This window comes from Dermacentor albipictus, chromosome 3, assembly GCF_038994185.2.
Source record: "Dermacentor albipictus isolate Rhodes 1998 colony chromosome 3, USDA_Dalb.pri_finalv2, whole genome shotgun sequence".
In the NCBI taxonomy this organism is placed as follows: Eukaryota; Metazoa; Arthropoda; class Arachnida; order Ixodida; family Ixodidae; genus Dermacentor; species Dermacentor albipictus.
The window spans coordinates 2,816,460-2,838,366 of NC_091823.1; the positions used below are offsets into that span (position 1 = coordinate 2,816,460).

Consider the following 21,907-nt stretch of genomic DNA (forward strand, 5'->3'; position numbering starts at 1 on the left):
CGCGGATCGCCCGGTAGAGCGTGTAAACTACATGGGGTTCTCGCACCTTATCTAGACGAACCTTTCACCGTGTCCGAGATCAGACACGTTCTCTTCAATCTAAATGGCACATCAGCCCCGGGACCCGACGGAATCACGAACAAACTCCTCAGGAACCTAGACGATAGGGCAATCAAGATAGTCACGGCGGAAATAAATGAGGTATGGAAAACTGGACAAGTCCCGATAGACTGGCGTACCGCAAAAGTGGTACTCATACCCAAACCAGGAAAATTCTGACGTATAAATAATGTGCGGCCTATTTCCCTTACATCATGCATCGCCAAAATTGCGGGTCACGAGGCACATAACAGGGTTACTGAACATATTGAAAAGAAGGAGCTCTGTAGACACAACCTACTCGGGTTTAGACAGGTATTTTTTCACACAGGACGCTATGCTTTTGCTTAACAGAGCAATTTTTGGTAACCCTACTCGAGATGTGAGAGGGATCCTCGCAATGGACCTCTGCAACGCCTTCGACAGGGTCCCGCATAAACGCATCCTCATGGAGATTTCCTCTCTTAACCTAGGTCTGCCGTTTTCATGATTACACCGGATCTTGCCTCGCTGATTGAAACGCACACCTCCGACTAGGCACGGTAAGGGGAGGACAATACGAACTGGGCACCTGCGGGCACCCCGCAGAACTCGGTCCTCTCCCCACTCTTATTCAATATAGCCATGCACAAACTCACCAGTCGCTTCGCTGCAATCCCGAACGTGGGTCACGCCACTTATGCGCATGGTATCGCGATCTGGGCGCCGCGCGGATCGCTAGCCATGCTCGAACACTCGTTAAAAAGTGCGTTGGAGACTACCAGAGGTTTTCTTTCAAACGCGGGCCTTGAACTCTACCCCGCTAAATCAGAGCTACTGTTATACCGCCATTCCAGACAGCGGGTCAGAAATCTGACGCCTCTGGAAACTGTGCCGACAGAAATTCGAGATAAAAATGGGCATTCCATACTGAGAAATGGACTCGGTGAAAATTCTAGGTCTCCTCATTGATGCCAAGGGCTGTAACTCGACGACGCTCAACAGGCTCACTGGACAGGCTAATAATGCCCTAAGACTTGTAGCCCGCGTCTCAAATCGAAGAGGCGGTCTCAAAGAGGACAATTTGCTCAGAGCTTATCTGGCGTTCTTCCTGAGTCATGTTATCTACATCGCGTCGTACCTTAATTGGGCTAAAGCGGAAAAGGTCAAGCTCTACTCCATAATCAGAACTGGCTTCAAGCGCATGCTCGGACTTTCGCTGTCCACAAGCACTGAGAAGCTGCTGGAGCTAGGACTCCATAGCACAAACGATTAGCTAATAGAAGCTCACACAGCGGCTCAAATAATGAGGCTTTCATCCAATAAGCCAGGGATCGGCATTTTAGAAGAAGCGGGAAACCAACCCATACATGAACCGGCGACCAAAGTTCGCTTACCAGGGAGACCGGCACTGGCACCATGCTTGGCCCCGTCCCGCGAAACATCCACCCAGTGCGTAACGAGGTCAAAAGTGTTGCATGGCACTTTCAAAACACCCGCCATGAGCAGAACGGCCAATAAGTAAAATAGCATCTCAGCCCATCCACCTAGCAACCACCGCAGTGTTTTTGGCAACGGCGAGACGGCCACCGCCGCCGCCACACACTGCATGGATAATCAATCGCTCGCAAGCCCAAGGACGCCGCAAAACCGGCTCGTGTTGTACGATGGAGATCTCATCAATGATCGCGTGTTAAGATTTCATCATGGATTTGGAGCTCAACCGTTCCGACTACGTTCAGGTGAGCGAATCATCTCTCGTCCTATGGATTTTCTTACTACTGAAGGACCAAAATGTCGCAAGCAAGACATTAAGCGCCAATACGCGTTGTTAGTTTGTCTAATGAGCCTTCAATGAAAATTTTGCCTAATTATGGCGTTTACTCATTTTCCAAGAATTTTTCAGCGATGCTGTTAGCGCGATTTGGAGAGCACGAAAACGCTCTATGCGAGTTTGCGTGGTATTACGAAATGATTCGATTGTTCACTGAGTTTATATGTAAACGAAGTGGGCAGCATTGTGCTGCGCTCTAAGCACGTGGTCGTGGGATCAAATCCCGGCCGTGGCGGCCGCATTTCGATGGAGGAAACATGCAAAAACGCCCATGTCCGGTACATTGAAGGTACGTTAAAGATCTTCGGGCGGTGAAAATTAATCCAGAGTGCCCCACTACGGCGAGCCTCATAATATAATCGCGGTTTTGGCAACTAAAACACCAGAATTCAATTTAGATGTCCTCGGCGGAGGAAGGAAACTGTTTATAATTGGTGAAAATAAGGGGCAGGTGATTGATAATGAGTAGGCTAAGTACAAAGTGTGTGGGTCGATTATGCTTTTTTGCAATGAATTACGTATTCAAGCGCTCTGGAGCACAATAAGTGTGCTTTAAGGAACAGTATATGTTGTCGGTGACAACTTAAAAATTACAAAGAAAATCTACCGCTGTCCAACTTGTATAAATGTACCAGCCAATCCTGTTCGCTCATTGTGATGATCTCATGGCGAAGGATAACCTATGGCAATTTAGTATGGCGTCTTTGCGACTACAAGCCACCAAGATCCGCCGAGGGTGTTGTGACTTTAGTTTCCACTAAACCATATACCTCCGTACAGTTGTCCCGAACATAATTTAGTTTCACACCTGCAATTCGTCTATCGATGAAGTACAATTATGTGATTGTATCACCTCGGAACTATATCCTTCGCCGGCTCATAGTGTTTTCGCTCACGGTCGTTTCGCCGCGGGGCAAGTTGTTACACGCCACATGTTTTTCTCGGACCACTCGCATCGCCCGTGCACTGTCTACAGATTCACCGACACATTAGGGCACTCAACGAAGCTCATCGTATTCATTTGCGTGTGATGACGCGAAGGTGCAGTCGTCGTCGAATGGTTGAACGTGCGCACCTGTGAATGCTTGGCTGCTGACGAAAGCACTCTTTACCGGCGAAAGGTATCGCATCGGTGTCGCCATCTGTGCTCGTTTAGCGCTTCCAGATAACAAGCGGGAAATTGGGGTGACCTATCTTGATATTTACTGTGCGCTTCGGCTAAAGGAGTGCTTTCAATGCGGCTCAAGGAATGGCCGATTGTTCACGCGAAGACGGGGTACGAGGAATAATACACAGAGCGGAGGAGTGGTCACAGTACGGCGGTTTCGCTCGTCCGGTTCGCGAATCCCTGTGCAAGGTGCATCTTTGTTCGCGAAGTTGAGTTTGTGAAAGTGCATCCACTAGGACATGAAGATGCCCTAGCCGACAGAGCTTTGTCGGTTCTGTGAGTGACAACTCTCGTCTTGTTCTCTGCATGCCTGCGCCGTGGGCACAAAAGCGAGCCACCAATGTTTCGCGAAATGAATCGGCCTTTTCAATAGCATGCTCAGTTCCAAGCAAGTGCTGTCACCAAACTGCAAAAGTAATGCTTCCAGTATGATGCGCGAGTTATCCGGTAACTTGCGATTGCAATCACTTGTTTGACAGCACCGTAAGTGTCTTTTGGGGAAGAACAACTAGCGTGGCGTCGTAATCAGCTCGCACTTTGTGTTTTCACCTTTGCATAACCCGAACGTTTAATGTTACGGACGTTTGTACTCTCAATAGTATCATCAGTGTTTATTTATTTATTTATGAATGGGAAATGTTGGCAATAAGCACAAGACGTCGCCCGCTTCTGCACAACAATATATTGCTAAATAAATGAAAAGTGATGATCGGTACAGTGAAGCATTCCTGCTATTTAGCAGTTCACAGCTTGCTATTGTGCTGAATCGATTATTTAAGCTAATTAATAGTTATGCTGCTTTTGCATTCTGTTTTCTCGTCAAGCCTTATTTCTCCACTCCGTGTAGCTTTCATTTTTTATTAAATCCTGCAGACACCTACATGTATCCATTCAGGCGCGTAACCAGGAAGGGGGAGATTTTGGGCTTCAGCCCCCTCTCAAATTTTATCGTGCTGTCCTGCACCGCTTACCAAAACAACCCCCTGCGCCGGAAGGAAGGAAGGAAGGAAAACTTTATTTGGTCCTGCAAGTAGTGATAATTCATCACTAAGCGGGCCGCTCCCACGTCGGGACCGGAAGGCCAAGCCTCAAGGCCCCCCTGCGCCGGAAATCATTCTGGATTTTGTTGAGAATGTCTTTTTCACGCTCAAAAAGACAGGCATCTCAGCGCGATCATTGCAAACTCGGGCTGGATTTAGGATTTCTTAGCCTTAGGATTCTCTGATCTGTGATTGCGCAACACATTTATCTTCTTTGTTTGACGCATTATTTATTTATTTGTTTGCTTGTTTGTTTATTTGTCTATTATTTGTACCTTCAAGGCCCGAAGGCGTTACAGAAGGGAGTGGAACGAAATACAGAGCATGTGCAGATAACATGGTATAATAATAAAAATATAGAAAATTAGAAAATTAGAAAGTGCGGATTAACAAAAGTATTCTTCAATAGGAGTTCTAAAAGCAAATGTATCAGTTATGTTAACAATTGAGGCCGGCAGATGATTCCATTCATTGGTAGTTTTAGGAATACATGAATAAAAAAATAGGTTCGTGCGACAGTGTGGAACGCTCAATTTATGGAGATGGTCAGCACGAGGTGATATGTATGTAGTGACTTTTTCTTAGGTGCTTATATTTATTGGAGACGTTCACGTATATGTAGATATCGCGTTCCGAGGTTTTCTGTATACGTGCAGTGAACCTTGCTTCCAGTGACACTTTTTTTACCTTTATCAACGTGTAGCTTCGCGTTTGTATATTTCGTTGTATCTTCGCATTTCTAACGTACGAGGGCGAGTCAAATGAAAGTGAGCCAACCCATTCCGCGCAATAATGATTTCAGGTCATTATCTGCGAGGCACGTGCGTAGCACACAGGGATCTCTCATTCACAAAAATGACAGATAGGTGTGAGGATAAATGTTCTTTAATGCTCTAATACACTGCGTTGAACATGATTCTGCGACATAATAGACGCTTGAAAAGTTGAACAGCATGGTGTCATCAGGTTTTCGACAGCTGAATGTGTTTCCCAAAAAGAAATTGGTCATCGTATGGCTACCACGTACATTGAACATTGTTTTTCATTGGTGACTGTGCCACATTGGAGCAAATGGTTCAAAGAAGGACGTGAAAGTTGCAAATACGATACAAGACCGGGCCAAACCCACCGTGCGATCACCCCCTACACAATTGCAAAGATTAGTGAACTGATTTGACAAGAACGGAGGATAAGCATCGATGAACTGGCAGGTGCAGAGAATATGATTTGCAGTAAATACCAACTAGGCCAAACTGAAGTTCTTCTGGAACTGGCAGAGCGCGCGAACATCAGCCACTGTTCGGTCCACACCATAATTCATGGAAATCTCGGTTATCGGCTCTTGTGTGCGCAATGGATGCTCAATATATTTAACTACCGTGAGAAGAAACAGTGGTTCGGTGCTGCATTGGCTCATCTGATCCGGTATCACAATAAGCGAGGTGACTTCTTGCCTGCAATTGTGACCGGGGACGAATCATGGGGCCACAACTACGAGACTGAAACACGGCAGCAAAGCTTACAGTGGAAACATTCGAATACTTCGAATTCAAATTCAGTGGAACGCTTTCTTGTAATCAATGAAAGCTATATATAAGGGTTAGTTATATTCCACACATTTCTCTATCACCTGATTGATAGTGTGAATATGGTCTATAGTTGAGTAACCTTTACGGAATCCTGCCTGGTCCTATGGTTGACGGAAGTCTAAGGTGTTCCTGATTCTATTTGCAATTACCTTAGTAAATACTTTGTAGGCAACGGACCGTAAGCTGATCGGTATATAATTTTTCAAGTCTTCGGCGTCCCCTTTCTTATGAATTAGGATTATGTTAGCGTTCTTCCAAGATTCCGGTACGCTCGAAGTCATGTGGCATTGCGTATACAGGGTGACCAGTATTTCTAGAACAATCTGCCTACCATCCTTCAACAAATCTGCTGTTACCTGATCCTCCCCAGCTGCCTTTCCCCTTTGCATAGCTCCCAAAGCTTTCCTCTTATTAGCTATACCTCTTAGCAAGCCTATACCTCTTATTAAGTTTGATTACAACTACAGCTACTCTCTCATTAATGCTGTAGAATTCGTCAATATTGCCCGCTCTGTCCTTATGGATTAGGAATACTACCCCGTATTGCTCCGTATCTAGGATACCTCTATAGAAAAGGACATGTCCGTTAATCAGTAATGTATAAACCTCACCAGTTCTTTTATTCTCGCTAACGCCGATGATATCCCAAACAATATCTGATAATCCCTCAAAGAGTAGTGCTAACGTAGCCTCACTCGACATAGTGCGGGTGTTAAAGGTTGCAGGGATTAATTTCCTTTGGTGGCCTGTCTGGATCCAGAGATTCTTAGCACCCTCTGCTGCGTTACAGTTCTGACCGCCCTCTTGGTCAGGTTCTTCGCAGCCTAGTTAGCCATCTATGAGGGGGTGGCAGAATACTACACCAGGGAGGCCAATTCCTGATCTGGTGAGGGAGTGTATTGTTGAAGTTTTGTGGGCCTTCCTAATTCCTAATATATATATATATATATATATATATATATATATATATATATATATATATATATATATATATATATTAGGATATAATATGTGTGTGTGTGTGTGTGTGTGTGTGTGTGTGTGCGTGTGTGCGTGTGTGCGTGTGTGCGTGCGTGCGTGCGCGTGTGCGTGTGCGTGTGTGTGTGTGTGTGTGTGTGTGTGTGTGTGTGTGTGTGTGTGTGTGTGTGTGTGTGTGTGTGTGTGTGTGTGTGTGTGTTTAGAGAGAGAGAGAAAACTTATGGCGGGATTCAAACTTCCGCCTATGGCAGCCGAGCATTCGCCATAGCTGTCAGATAATCCCGCAGGCGGGTAGGCAACCATATCACCGACAAGTACAGCCCTAAGGATCCTACATGCCTAAAAACTTCTTTGAGTTGTCCGCGATAGAAGGGTGACTCAATACAGAACGATTTCTAAACGGTTCCGGTCTCGTAGTTCCGGAGTCGCACGTGCGCAGGTTACACGGCATAGTATTGCTCAATGGTTCCATCATCGTGGTTTCCGAGTCACCCGTACGCATGCGGCCATGAATGCGGCTAGATGTACGATACATTTTCGGCGAACCTGAACAATACTTAAATGTAGTGTGGAAAAAAAAGAAAATGAGAATAAATAAAAGAAATTTTCAGCGCTTACCGGGAATTCACTAGTAGCGTGTTCAAAGCGGTAATCCAAACAACTCACCGTCTCGGCTGCCTGTCGAAAGCATGGAAGAAGTCTTTCCGAACGAGACGGACCTGGTACTGATGCACCGCGCAATGCTGATACTTCGTATTTGAGGAGGGTGCACTTACTGAGACTTTCGCTCAAAGGCGAATTATCAGTGGCGAGACGGGCCGCCAAACAATAGTTCGTAAACGCGCGTAAAACATGCGACTTTAGGAGGGCCTGGCTCTATGGTTGGAAAGCGCTTATACGACGCCTCCTTTAAGCTATACAGCGTAAGCTTCTGCCTGCGATCAGTTAGACATGTTCGTACACTTCGCGCGGGAAACCTACTGACGTACCCTTTGCCGCCGAACTTGCAATACTTGTAATTTAGCAGATGCGAATAGCAGCTCGCCATCATTTTGAGTACGAAACCCGCGAAAACTAATATAAGTGCGAATGCAGAGCAAATAGATGGGTGCGAACTACGACCTTTTTTTACATGATGAAGATCCGTATTGTGAACTTAGCCACTGTTGTCGCTACGTTATTTTACTTATGACGCGCGTGACACCGTAAACTGTCGCATCACATTTTCTGTCCCTTTCGCAAAACAATTATTATTTCTTTTCTCTGCGGTGCGGAGCCCATGCTACTATTCGTGTTTCGAATAATAATAACGTGCACGATGCGCTCGCTTTGATAGCAGAAAAGGGCATCTCAGTAGGTACAATCGGCAGCGAGCTTCAGAAGTTTTTGCAACTCATTTCATAAATGTTACATGCCTAAAAACTTATTTGATTTGTCCACGATGGAAATGTCACTAGTCACTAGTCACTGAAAAAAATTGGCGTGCCAAGCAACCACGTTCTTTAGAAAATTACCAATTTTAATCATAAGAACTTCTCAGCAAAACAAACGAAACGAGATGTTGAATTTTGTTCAAAGGATGCGCCAATTTTAAATAACACATTCACTAAAAATGTCCTTTAATTTTTGTTACAGCTGTTCCCTTAAAGAAAGCAAACAGCACGGAAGATGTCGGCGTTTACTGTTGTGTGACAAATATACGCCCCAAAGCATGTAAAATGTTCATAGAATGTGTAGAACGGTTAATAAGCGGTAAATACTGAACAATTTTTCCTTCTTTCTCCCATTGAAACCTGCGCAGAATATGATTGGCTTTCCTGTGAGAACTAAAACTTCCATCAAGATATAACTTAAATAAAATGTGGTGAACATTTACAATTGCCCATGCAAAGTCAAATGAGTGGTTGAGTTACAGCCTTTGTAAAAGCTTTATATTTAGCATTCATAAAGCCCCATGGAAATAAATTGCTCTTGTCAGGTTGACGGGACGTCCCCAGGAGCCACCAAGATCCTTCCGCACTCATCGGAGCCTAAAGGGTGTCAAAAGGTATGTCTCACGTTTAGGAGCGCTATGATGAACTAACATGTGACACTTTTTTCGCAGGTGGTCGTCGGTAGTCAATCTGGAGTCGTTCACTCATTCGGGGCTAACCGCGGGCACATTGAAGTAAGTACCCAATGTCACTTGTTCAAAGACGGGGAGCAGTCCTGCCAGTCGTTCAGTGTATTCTTTTCAAAGGTGTAAGCTGCTTCTTTATCTGTCTTTAAGCAGAATGACCACGAGTGTCCCTTTGTGCTATCGTGGTCTCCTGATAGTCGGATAAGCGTTCTATGGCCCCTGATTCCAATTCCGTGGCTCCATTCTCGCAACTGCAGACGGTGTTCAAGACGTTGCCTGGCAAAGGTGTGAGCTGCATTCAGCTAGGCGGAGTCATCGGCAACATCCAGGACAAGATATTTGTGGCAGCAGGCAATGAGATCACTGGTTACACGCGCAAAGGAAAGCAATTCCTGAAGTTCGACACCAACCTGACAGACAACATACGGTGCATGTAAGTCCTGCTTCATCCACAGACACCAACTGCGGCCGTGCTAAGCAATTTGCTTTGAGGCATCGGCTTCGCGCGTCTACACCGCAGGGCTGGCCGTCCAGTCTAGTGAAAGCATTGTTTGCCAGTCTAGCACGTTTGACTTGCAACTTCACCCAGCAATCTAACATGTTGTGCCGCGCATCTTGAGGTCATGGTTCTGGCAGAACCAAATTCTACTCGAAATGTAGTAACGAAAGAACATTGCGATGCCTGTAGTGTTTACACGGATGAGTCGATTTTAATTCACAAGGAGACCGTAGGACCCTCAGCTGGAGCATGGCGCTCTGAATGAATCAAGCGAACGCGTTCTGAATGCTCGATTTTAACCAGCCGAGTGTAAACACCACGGGAGTGCTTTAGAGCTCTCTAAATCAACCATTCAAGATGTCCACACTGAGCTCCCTTTATGACGTTCTCCGCCAGCCAGAAGCAGAAAGCGAGTCCACTACGGGGTACAAAAGAATGTCAAACGATTTTCCACCTGGAAGGGAAAAATTGTCATCCACCCGAATTTAGCACAAAGGTGCAAAGAAAACCCACACAAGTTTCTCAGAAAGAACGCTTCACAGTTGAGAAAATTCGCCGTGGTCCGAGATGCGAGACCAGCGCCCTGCCAGGGTGCTCACTCTACCACCTGAGCAAACCAGCAGGCTAGCAGACCCTAGCGCGAGGGCGAATTAATCGACTACTCGAAGCATAGGGCCACAGAATATGACAAATCAGTTCTGTGGAATCCCGCAAGGCGGAGGAAGTACCATGAAAGGGAACAATTGTCATCCACCCGAATGTAGCACGAAGCTACAAAGAAAACCCACACAGGTTTCTCAGTAGGAATGGGCGTTTTCTGCATTTTGACAATCCGTGGCATAGAACGAATGTCGATCAAGGTATAAGCTTGAATGGCTATAACACTTTCTCGAAAGGTGTGGTGCGTGGTAGAATTAGGAAGCGCAACGCAAATCTAGGCTCGCTGTTAGCAAATAAAGGACGTGCCCAAGTACACAACACATGCCGTGCAGCAGGTCACCGTTGCGACCAGGAAAACAGCCAGTGCATGCGTGCTCTATGAATACACTCATAGCGGCGACGCCTTTATCGCAACAGCCCCGATCAGTGCGCTTCCACTGTGCTTCGATTTCTCAGCAGCTCCTCGTAGCATATTTTCACCATCACATCACGACAGTAATCAGAGTACTTCGTAGACTGCCAGGTCAGTGTTTCTACCACTACTGAGCTTCCCACTTGACTTGCTGATAAATATGCACACGCAACAGTATACCGCTAACTCCTGCGTGCCTTTGCCACTATCCAGTATGCAAGAATATAAACATGTGCCGAAGTGAATTGCTGTCGGATGAAAAGCGACGAGTAGCGTCGACAAGTATAATATATCTCTAGGAACTGGGGACCAGAATAAAAGATAGGGTACTCCAGATGGTGACACACTGGGGTATCTTGCGACCTCGGGTAGCGTTCAGAAAAACTGAGAGTTGGGCGAGTTGGTGTGGTTCCATCTGAACGAAAAAGTGCGCGAAAAAGACGTAGACCAGAAATAGAAGCGACAAACAGAGGCGATATTCGTTCAGGCGTTCAGGCCTGGAAACCACCAGCCATAAAGATGAGTACCTTTGGGAGAAGAGCGAAAAAGAGGTTTATTTGCATATTGAAGAAAGTAGTCCTGTTCAAGTGAAGCAAGTATTTCAGTCTGATCTATCTCCATCACATTCGAGGGGTTCTTTTTAAGAAGTTATCTTCCCCCAGTTCCCTACAAAAGCGCATTTGAAGTACTCTGTTAGGGCAGTGATAGATACGTCGTCTAGATTTCGGAGGGTCTTATTTGTTGTGCCATTGGGACCTGGTGCATATTTAGTTCGGAGTTTCAGCAAGACGGCTCATACTTCAGCATCTAGGAAGGGTGCGTCTAGGTTAGGTCTAGTGCTCAGCTCCGACCCTAACCTGCAGGCCAAGGTCATCAAGAGAGCTGAAGAAGCCGCCCGGGCCCAGGGGCTCGTGGCTGCGTAACAACAAGGTCATCCGTCAATATCTTGTTTTCGAATAAGGTCATTACTCACTCACTCACTCCAAGCCAGATCTCTGGTGTCACGTTATCGCTACCACTCTCTGCATCACAGCGCTGGAAGCTGGTTCTGGACGAAGCTTGCTTCACCAACTGGCAACCCGGGCGTGCGACGACTACCCTCGACACAGCGTACGGAAGCCTTACATGACGGCCATCGACAGTGCACCTTGGGCACGACAACGCATCGGGAATCGAACGCTCACGCTGGCTCATGTTACAGGGCGCTATCTCCTGGGCGGTCTATTCTTGGCTTGTTCATCCAAGTCAACACTCTGGTGTCATGTTATGGCTACCACTCTCTGCATAACAGCGCTGGAAGCCGGTTCTTGACGAAGCTTGCTTCACCAACTGGTAACCCGAGCGTGCGACGACTACCCTCGACACAGCGTGCGGAAGCCTTACATGATGGCCATCGACAGCGCACGTTGGGTATAAGGGCGCATAGTGAATGGCATGCTCACGTTTGTTCATGTTACAGGACAGTTACCTCAATAATGCGGCGTGTGTTAGGAGCGGTAAATACTGTTTATGTCCGGTGTAGTGTCCTGTAGAATTTCATGATTTGTTTAAGCGCTTTTTGCTATTGTATTCCAACATTCACAATGCTTTATCTGCCCTTCTATTCATACTTTCTTGAGACGTTGAGGCAAATCGTAGTCCAATGTCCAAAATTGAAGCTGATGCATTTGCCCAGGTTCTAGAATCCATTCGAAGGCTTGAAAATGGTCACACTACTTCAATCGCAGAACTCAAGGAGACGAAACAAAATCAGGACGCAGCAGAAAACGAAGCCCAACTGCTCAGTACAAAAATAATAAAATTAGAATCCGTCATTTTTTCGCATTCCACAGCCGAATGCGAAACAAATTCTGATGCTATAAGCGATGTTTCCAAGCAATTGACTGCAATATCTTCAATATGTAATCACGCTAAAAAAAGACTACACCACTCGAATATCTTCTATTTGGTATAGATGATGACCCCAAAGAAGATTGGGCTGCGTCCGAGCAAATATTATAAAGTTTTGCTCAATAAAACTTGGCGTTACCCCGACAGGTCAACAATTTGAGCGCGTGCACCGTTCGGGCAAGCATTTGCAAAAAAAAAAACACAGGCAGCAAATTCCACTTTTTTCAAACACAAAGAGCGTGTCTGGACTTCAGCGTCTAAACTGAGGGGATCGATCAACGTTTTTAATCCGCGAGGATTTTTCACCCGCAACGCCACAAGTGAGGAGCAAATTAATTAGCTTTGCTAAGAATAAAAACAAGGCGTTTAAGTTGCATGTCGACCGAATGCGCATAGACTCCGAGACCTACACCTATGATGTCGCAAATGATGCAGTTTGCCTGGTCAATAGATAGCCCCGGCTATACTCGCATGTGCGCAATCAGCATAAACCAAGCCAAACGCTTACTTCCTCATCCTTATCATAACCGTTTGCTAACCTCCGTAGTATTATGTCAAAGGGCGATCTTGTTTCTTCTTTTCTTGACGACTGTAATCTGGATGCTCTTGCTTTTACCGAAACCTGGTTAAACCCTTGAATAACACACAATGAAATTTTCCCCGGTAACACAACTTACAACATATACAGGCGCGACCGTGATAAATAAAAAGAGGTGACGGTGTCATGATAGGAATTAAAAAGAATACCGCATCTCTTGTTGTTCAAACCCATACTAGCCACGAAATCATTTGGGTGGCCGGCTCTGTATCAACCGTGAATGTACTACTCCGTAACTGTTACCATGTGCCGGATTCTGATTTTTCTTTCCTAACTGCACTAACTGCATTACATGATAGTATCAAAGAAGTAATTGGTCTGTATCAGGGAGATATAATGTATCTAAACGGAAATTTCAATCTTCCCTTAATTGACTGGGTTAATTTATCCTCATCGTGTCATATGTGCACAAGCTTTACTTCCTTAACATTAGATTTGAAACTATTTCAAGTAGTTAATCAAGTGACTCGTAATTCCAATCTTTTAGATCTCATTTTAACAACAGCTCCAAAAACTGCCACATATATAACCTAAATGGATTCAATGGTCATCAGCTACTCCAAGTGACCATCGATATTCCTTGCGCGTCCACCAGTTTCACAACAAAGCAAATTAGAGCCTACAATAAAGGTAATTCTAGTATCATCAACTTAGAACTAGATTACTTCTTTATTGACGTATTGGAGCCATCCTTTTCCAGCAGATCTGTCAACGAAAATTGGGTTCTATTCAGAGATAAGTTGCTTGCATTAATTGAAAGGCATATTCATCTCGTTACTACAACTAATGATAATTCCAACCCATGGTTGACTAAAACTCTTCAGAGAATGCGAAACAAAGAAATAAGGCCTATACGAAAATGCGAAGCGCGTATGAACAACATTGGCTTGGGATAAATGCAGAAGCCATCTAAAAGAGTACTGCGCAGCTTTATTGGTCGCCAAGGATAAATATTTCTCAAAAGACCTACCAGGAATTCTTACAAGCAATCAAAGAAAATCCTGGAACGTAGTTAGCCCTAGAAATGAGTGCTGTTTTATTTTATTGCAGGATATATAAACTGACCTATTCCTGACAGCCAATGTCTGACAGCATTAAACTCATTCTTCACATCCGTCTTTACAAGATAAGATAGTTCTAACATACCTTTTGTACCCAATTTCGATTCCCAGTACATGGCTCCCATCCCTTTCACTTTAAAAGGCGTAGTCGATCTTATAGGTAACCTTCAAATGTCTTCATCCTCTGGCATAGATGGTGCAAATTCCAAAATATTAAAAACACAATACTAGTATCGAACAATATTCTGCTACACCCACTTAACCAATCCCTTACAACTGGTATGCTTCCTACAGACTGGAAGATAGCAAAAGAAGTGCCGGTCTATAAGAAAGGCAACAAGAGTTCCAGTGAAAATTACCGCGCTATATCACTGATTTGCATTTGCTGCAATATGTTAGAACACATTATCGCACCCCATATATATTCTCATCTTGAATATAACTTTTTTACCCGAAACAGCATGGTTTCCGAATAGGATTTTCTTGCGAAAGCCGACTACTAGAATTCACGCCAGACTTAAACTGTGATATGAACAGCAATAAACAAATTGACTGAATTTTTTTGGACTTCTCGAAAGCATTCGATGGTGTAGGCCATAGCCGCCTGATATCAAAGCTCTGTGCAATTAAATTTGGCTCACTAACCCTATCATGGATTCGTAATTTTTTCTCTAATCGTGAACAGTTCCCTGTTGCTAACTTTTCCTCTTCCCTGTCTGACGTCACCTCCGGTGTACCTCAAGGCTGTGTGCTCGGACCTCTTCTCTTTTTCATTTACATTAGCGACTTACCGAATAATATATCCTCTTCTGTACGATTATTTGCTGACGACTGCATTGTATACCGTTCGATTAACTGTTCCGCTGACCACGCGGCACTCTAAAATGACCTTGCACATATCAGTGATTGGTGTGCTACGTGGCTGATGCCCCTAAACGTGTCGAAGTGCAAAGTAGTTTCCTTTTCTCGAAAAACTGTTAAATCTCGTTTTTCTTATCATCTGGATTCTAACGTAGTTGACCAAATCACAGAATATGAGTACTTAGGAGTGCTCCTAACGCCCTATCATTCATGGACTAATCACATCACGTCCATTTCAGCTAACGCCTCCAGATCATTAGAATTTCTGCACCGCAACTTAAGAAGTGCGCCTTCACCACTAAGAAAACTAGCTTATATAACTATTGTACGGCCAAAAATTGAGTTCGCCTTATGTATATGGTAACCTCATCAAGGATACCTCATCGAACTCCTGGAGAGGATCCCGAATAGAGCGAGCCATTTCATTTTACAAAAATTCTAGTAACCAGTCAAGAGTAACCCAAATAAAGCTCGATCTTTCGTTGCAACCACTAACTACTCGCCGTGATATTGCCCTTCCTTCTATTATTATTTCATAGATTCATTCACACAGTTGGCTTAAGCTCATGAAACATTAAAGAAGCATTCTCGACGTCTCAAAGACTGAACAATCAGTTCAGCTACACCCGAAATAAGGCAACACACACCCTTTTAATCTGACCGCTTTGCTCCGTGCGGCCCGTTTTTGGAATGCTGTACCAGATAACATCTGTACGTTTGCTTTAATCAGAGCCCCCGCCATTTATGGCGCTTCGTTTTATAGCTGCGGCTGCAGCGAGGGAAAGGAAAAAGTTACGCTGGCTTGTTATCGGGCCGCTTGCCTGATAACCACACCTGATACATCATTTCCTCTCCAAAGAAATCAGATCTGACAATGCACTAAGAAACTTGCCGAAAATTGGCATCGTATGTCAGCCGTGTACGCTCGAAGTCATGAGGCATTTCGTATAGAGGCATTGAGGTATAGAGGTAAAGGTGTAGAGGTATGGAGGCATTGCGTAGGCCCTGTCCATAGTCGGGTTAAACTGCGTGGAAGTGCTGCAATGTTTGTTCCAGCAGCCGTACCTGATGCTGCGATCTGAGTCTTGTTGCATGTCCAGCACATGGCTGATCATGACCACCGGTGATTCTAACACTTGAGGGTCTGCTGGCCTCGGTGCTAATGTCCACATCGTCGTCGTCGCTGTCGTTGACTACCCTGTAGTGTTCTCGTGTTAGCAGCAGGTGTTGCCTATTTCGCCTTAGAATGCGGCCATTGTCCGTTTTCACTATGTCCGACCTAGGATTCACCTTATGGAGAATCATCGCTTTGAGCCACCACTGGCGGCCGTCGCGAACCCGTACCATGTCTCCTTGCTGCAGTGGAGGCAATGGCGTGCCATTGGACGTCTAGCAGTGTTTTACCACTGGGCGTTCCGTTTGGTTGCTGCATTTAGGCACCATCTTGTACTGTAGTGTCACGCAGCCGATTCCACGGAAAAGTTGCGGGACAGTTTGCTCTAGTGATTTGTGCCCGTCTTGTTTAACGGCGTCCACAGCTATTGAGATGAGGCCAAATTGCTGGCATGTGTTAAAGCCAGGGATTGCTCGTCGGCCTTTTTTCACGATTAGAAAGCTTGTCTTGTGCTTCGCTCCGTTCATGACCAGGGGTGCTGTGGCGATGCCGACGTGCTTGATAACGGTGCCGTTGTAGGCAGTCAGGACCAGTGTACTCTTGCTCAGGCACGTTGTACAGCGGATGCGTTGAAAAATGCGGAGGGGGAGGAGGTTTGCCTGGGAGCCTGTATGAACTTTGAATCTGACCTTGCATCCGGAAATCTCGCCTCGCACCATCCAATCTAGCCCTGCTTGTTTGTTGACACCGCATATGCTGACGTCCAAAACTTGGAAATTTTCATCACCTTCCAGCTCTTCCTGTACTTGGTTCACTTGGCGATTTCTGCAGCATACCGAGAAGTGATTCATTCTGTTGCACGCGTGGCAGTGCTTCCCGTAAGCTGGACATTGTCGTGGCGCGTGCGTCCGGCTGCATTGCTTACGACGAATTTGCTTTCTTTTGTCAGGCTCATTTCTTACGGCGTAGTCTACTTGGAGACTTTCTCTGCGCCATGTAGTAATTTTGCTTTGCGGCAACCTCCGTCGCCTTGCACATTTCTTCTGCTTTCTGAAATGTGAGAGACTTATCTCGGAGCATCTTTTCTCTGAGCGCCGTACTATTAGCGCCGAAAATAATCTGGTCACGTACCATGGATCCTTTGAAGCAGCCAAAATTACAGAGCTTAGCTTGAGTTCTCAGATCTCGCGAAAACAGCTCAAATGGTTCAGCCTCACATTGCACACGCATACGAAACACGTGCCCTTTGTAGACTTCCTTTTCCGTTTCATGGAAGTAACTGACAAATTTCTTGAGCAGCGTGTCGTAATCATCTGTGCTGTGCTGTCCATTGCTTAGGCCATGGAAACGATCCTGATGGGCAGACGGGGCCGCTTCTGACACCATGTGTCACTCGCTTCAAGCAGAGCCACCACACATCAGTAGGCTAGGCAAAGAAAAAGAACTCCCGGCCGTTTATTGCGCTTCATGTTTTAGCTGCGGCTAAAGCGAGGCAAAGGGAAAAGGGACCCTGGTTTGTTATCGGGGCGCTTGCGTGATAGCCACACCCTATACAATATCGCTTGCCAATCTAAACACAGTACATTTCGTAGTTCTCTAATTGATCAATGTGCCGTTTCAACCGTCTAACACGTCTTGCCTTCTTTCAATTTCTTCCCTACATTTTAGAACACATTCATAAAATAATTTCAGCGATCCTAATTTTTTATTATACTTACTACTGTACACACGCAAAAACGTTTATAATGTTATTATGCTGTTATGCTATTTTGTGTACCGTTTATTGTTATTGCTCTATATACTGTATTTGCTAATGTATTAATTTTCCATGTTGCACGAATATTCCTTTCATTATAATGATGTTCCTTCTTTCCTGATTCCATACTAATATGTTACCGTATTTCCCCCGTTACACAATGCCTTCTCGAAGGCCTTTAAGGTACATGTAAATAAATAAAAAACGCCGGTGCGGCAACTTCACTTAGATGCATCGTTGCGTAACAGCCCCTAAGCCGTGCTTGATGCAACGAATCTTACGAAGTAGGTAGACTGATTGACTGTACTGTGAATTTGGTTTCGCTTGCAGAGTGCTTATAATCAACTTTTTCTCGGTTGTAGTGCTCGAAAAATCGTCCTCTAGATCTACAATACTTATCCACTACTGACGCGTCAATCAGCAGGCCACCACTGTTTTTGTCACTGTAACCGCAGCAGAAATGGGCTCATTGAGAGTTATGAGATAACGATATGACCGAAGGCGCACTGTTGTACTCTGTGGCTTGCTTTGCAAAACAAATAACATTTTTGTGCGTCCTGCTTAGGGCTTTTTAAAGAAAGTCTAGCTGCGTGAAGAATAAAACGAAGTCGGCAATACGAAGAAGGAAAGTGGTGAATTATATAGGTGTTGGGATAAGGCGTGTAGGACGCACCTGACGAATTATACGTTTTGCCGTTTATCGTGTAGAAAACAGAAAGGCTCTGCACTTGATTTCAATTTTCTCGTCGCAAACTTCATATGAACCCGACCTCTTTCTCACTGTGATTTTTAGGAGTATATAAGAAAGAAATTCGAAATGTTCAGCATGCTTTCTAAGTACCATCGAAGGCATTCTTCAAGGTGCGTGTGCAGTGCGCCCGCACTGTCATGGTACATCCAACGAAGAGTGCAGTTTCATCTAGATTCGAGAGTAACGGCAACCCATGCATGTTATTTTATACAATATGTTATATAAATTAATACACTCCAGAAAATTCAGGGTGGTTGTTAACTCCGTTTGTAGCGCTTAAAAACGCCTATAGATATGCGGCACGAAAGCTGGCTCTTATCACCGAAACTACGAAGGCAAAGACGCTTACTTCTTCGTGCCATATTGCTCCGCGAGCCCCACGTGTGGCGAAGTGCGCGCAAAAATCTTTTCCAGGCAGTGAACATAAATAAGCGCTTAGATTTCCATCGCTGGCGCGTGGTGTCACCGTGTTCGGGAGACCAACCAGGTGGCCTCGCGCGTTGGGCTGCGTGCTGAGCGGAGCGTTGTGCTATCCGTCCTTTCCTGCAGGAGCGTCTGCGGCAACGACCTGGCGGTGTGCGGTGAATACGTTTACAACCACTACTTCGAATGCCAGGACAAGAACTACTTCCTGTCGAGTGGCCGCATCAATGACATGCTCCTGCTGCCCGTGGAGAAGCTCAGAGCTCTGGTACCCGTGCTCGCTTGCCAGGACAGGCTTCTCCGGGTGCTCAAGGTCAGGCATGATCACCCTTACCTTATGGCGGCAAGGTGACAATGATTCGGTTTCAATGCTTTAGCATTCCTAGGGTACTTGACGCACATTCCGGAGATATCTATCTATCTATCTATCTATCTATCTATCTATCTATCTATCTATCTATCTATCTATCTATCTATCTATCTATCTATCTATCTATCTATCTAACCAACCAACCAACCAATTTTCCGCCTGTCTGGGTAACTGTGCAATGCGTCACTGTAGTTGCGGGATTGGGCAAGTACCGCTGTTGAATGAAACCTCCGACGCCGACTCAGAGCACTATATTTGTGCCACTCCGTATGTGTTGGTCTTCAACAAACCTATTTGGTGGCAATTTGGGCCCCTGGGAACGTGCTAGTAGGCATTTGCCGCTCTTCAATGTGGGTCTATGGCGCCAACTTAGGTAACGAGGTTGGGCCACTGGAAAGGTGCCACTCTACAATGACAAAATATATGCCTCAAATTTCCCTCATTATGCATGAAACATTTCTAGTGCGCAATTCGTAGGGAAAAAAAAGAGGGGGGGGGGGTATGCTGACAGGAAAGAGGTGTAGTGCACAGAGTGCATTCTGTCCTATCACCCCCCTTCGTTCTTTTCTACAAATTGCGCAATAATATGTATTTTTCTCTCCTCGTTTGTGGGGTTCTCCTCCCGTGCTTTTGGGACAAAGGAACGGCAACACAGTAGTGCAAACAATCACAAGGGCATTTATTGCACCTTTCATAGATCAATGCCTGCTAGCCGAGCTGCTATCCACAAAACATGCCGATGGGCGCGCGACAAATCTAGTAAGTCCGACTCACCGCGACTGGATAGCGAGCGAATATGTTCGCCCCATGCTGGATCCGAACGCCTGGTCATTCGCGCGTACGGTCACGCGAACGGTGGCGCGTTCGAAGGAGGCCACGCGAGAAGGTCTCGCAGAAGAATGGATCGGCGCACGCGCGGGACGCCGCGGCGCTCGCCGACCCGCAACCCAAAAGGACTTGCTTTCTCCTTTTCGCGCCCGAGTAACACCGCCGGTAGGTGGCGTTAGCAGCGCAACACTCGCGTCATCTCTCGTACTGCGCTTCAGCGACACCGACCGCCGCGGGCCCCACGCCACGAGGCGAAGCCGCATTGCAAGAGACGGGAGCTACACGGGAAAACAGGATATCAGGGGACGCGTAAGATTCGCGCATCCCCACGCGTTTTAACACTGTTTTACCAAGCAGGAACCCTTTTGACGCTTCAGCAGGTTGCGCTTTAACAAACTGGCTGTGGGCCACTTTTCTATTAACGGCTTTTACGCGAATGCTTGGGAGCGCGGTGCCATAAGCGCGCTGGCTATGTGCCGCTCTTCGATGAACCAACTTGGGTCACTGAGCATGAGCGGCAACACTTCTCGGCATGCACGGGTGCGCCCCACTTCTCTTCTTGGAGGTCAAGCGCCGGCCTCTCGGCAGTGCCCCTAGATGGCACAGCATGTCCAGAAAGAAGCGCCAGAGACGAGCCCGTCTGCCACATGACGTGTTGCTCCGCGTAGGAACGCACCGGCGCGCCAAGCATTTTAGGAGGCCACGCGCATACTTCGTGGCTGTGGCGGTAGATGGCGCTGAGTGTTCATAGAGAGTCGCGAAAGCGCAATCCCACTGGAGTACACGCCTCCTACGTAACTTCTTTTGGCGGTGGTAATACCGCTAGATCGATTCAGTGCTAAACCCATTACCATCGGCAGTCATCGCAAGATGGGTTGCGCCGAATTTCGGTCTAGCCCTAGCTTTACCCTTTGTGCCTGGTCAAAGTGGTCTGCGTGAATCCGCTTCAACAAATCTCTGTGCATGTTTGTCGGTATCACCAATTTCGTTTCCTTCAAAAGTATGTCATTTACCACAGAAAGGTAGGCTGCCACTGGTATGAGCGGAACGCTGACATATCCTCTCCTCGGTAGCTTCCTTATAGCTCAACTTTGCTAAAGCCGCCTGTCCGTTCCGCCCGCGTCCGCCTGCCTGGAGATCGGTGCGCACGCCTGCAGGGCGGATCGTGTCGCAAAGTTTGCTGAATCGCACACCCACTCTGATTGGACGACATGAAGTCTGTTGACAGCTGGCAACTATCGCCAACAGCAGACGACATTGGCGCATTTGTCTCGATGCGAGTGCGTTTCCGCGTCTTGGGGATAACGCGGTGTTAAGAATGGCCACCTGCAGTGCCGGATTGCCGCCCGCTTACGACTATGAGGGCAAGATGCCGGGGGTTTCGCCGCCAACTTCTAGCCACTGCGTGACTAAATCGACTTTGTGACGGAATGAGCTCGGCGGGCCAACTATTGTTCCCAAACTCCCCAACGCGCTACCCGGAACGGCTCCGAGTGCTACGGGGCCCCTCTGACGTCGGCTCCGGACATCGGAATGTGTGTGCCTTTGTGGGCGTAAACCATCCTGCGGGAGGCGGCTAGGTTGCGTTGACGAAACGAACATTCGCCGCCTTGTATCGCCGGAGGACCGAGTGTTTAAAAATTGCTGTTAAAAACGCACTTCTCTTGAGCAGTCATGTTGGACTGACACTCTTTCTCAAACAGTCAAATAAACCCATATTCCTCGTTCTTTTTTACTACATTTATGTATTACAGAGTGACACGCTGAGTGCAATATCGTGGTCTGGGCGGGGATTGGCGCATTGTCAGCGATTCAGTTGCCTTTTCACCACCCCTTCCAGCTGTACCACTGGATGCATGAAGTGATGAAGAAATAAAC

At 46.3% G+C, this 21,907-nt stretch overlaps 2 protein-coding genes across 12 annotated transcripts in view; one reads left to right on the forward strand and one right to left on the reverse strand.

The window, feature by feature from the left end:
• The window catches only part of LOC135919931 (transient-receptor-potential-like protein), a 397,285-nt gene that overhangs the window by 285,833 nt on the left and 89,545 nt on the right, over positions 1–21,907 (reverse strand). The gene's annotated exons all lie outside the window — the stretch shown is intronic.
• Positions 1,694–21,907, forward strand: part of LOC135919932 (BBSome complex member BBS7-like) — a 69,624-nt gene continuing 49,410 nt past the window's right edge. For all 4 annotated transcript variants that reach the window (XM_065453947.2, XM_070534947.1, XM_065453949.1 and 1 more), the window contains exons 1-5: positions 1,694–1,820; positions 8,666–8,734; positions 8,792–8,854; positions 9,064–9,239; positions 18,958–19,144. In XM_065453947.2, the coding sequence (XP_065310019.1) occupies positions 1,785–1,820; positions 8,666–8,734; positions 8,792–8,854; positions 9,064–9,239; positions 18,958–19,144 (531 nt within the window). In that variant the 5' untranslated portion in view covers positions 1,694–1,784. The remainder of the gene's footprint in view (positions 1,821–8,665; positions 8,735–8,791; positions 8,855–9,063; positions 9,240–18,957; positions 19,145–21,907) is intronic.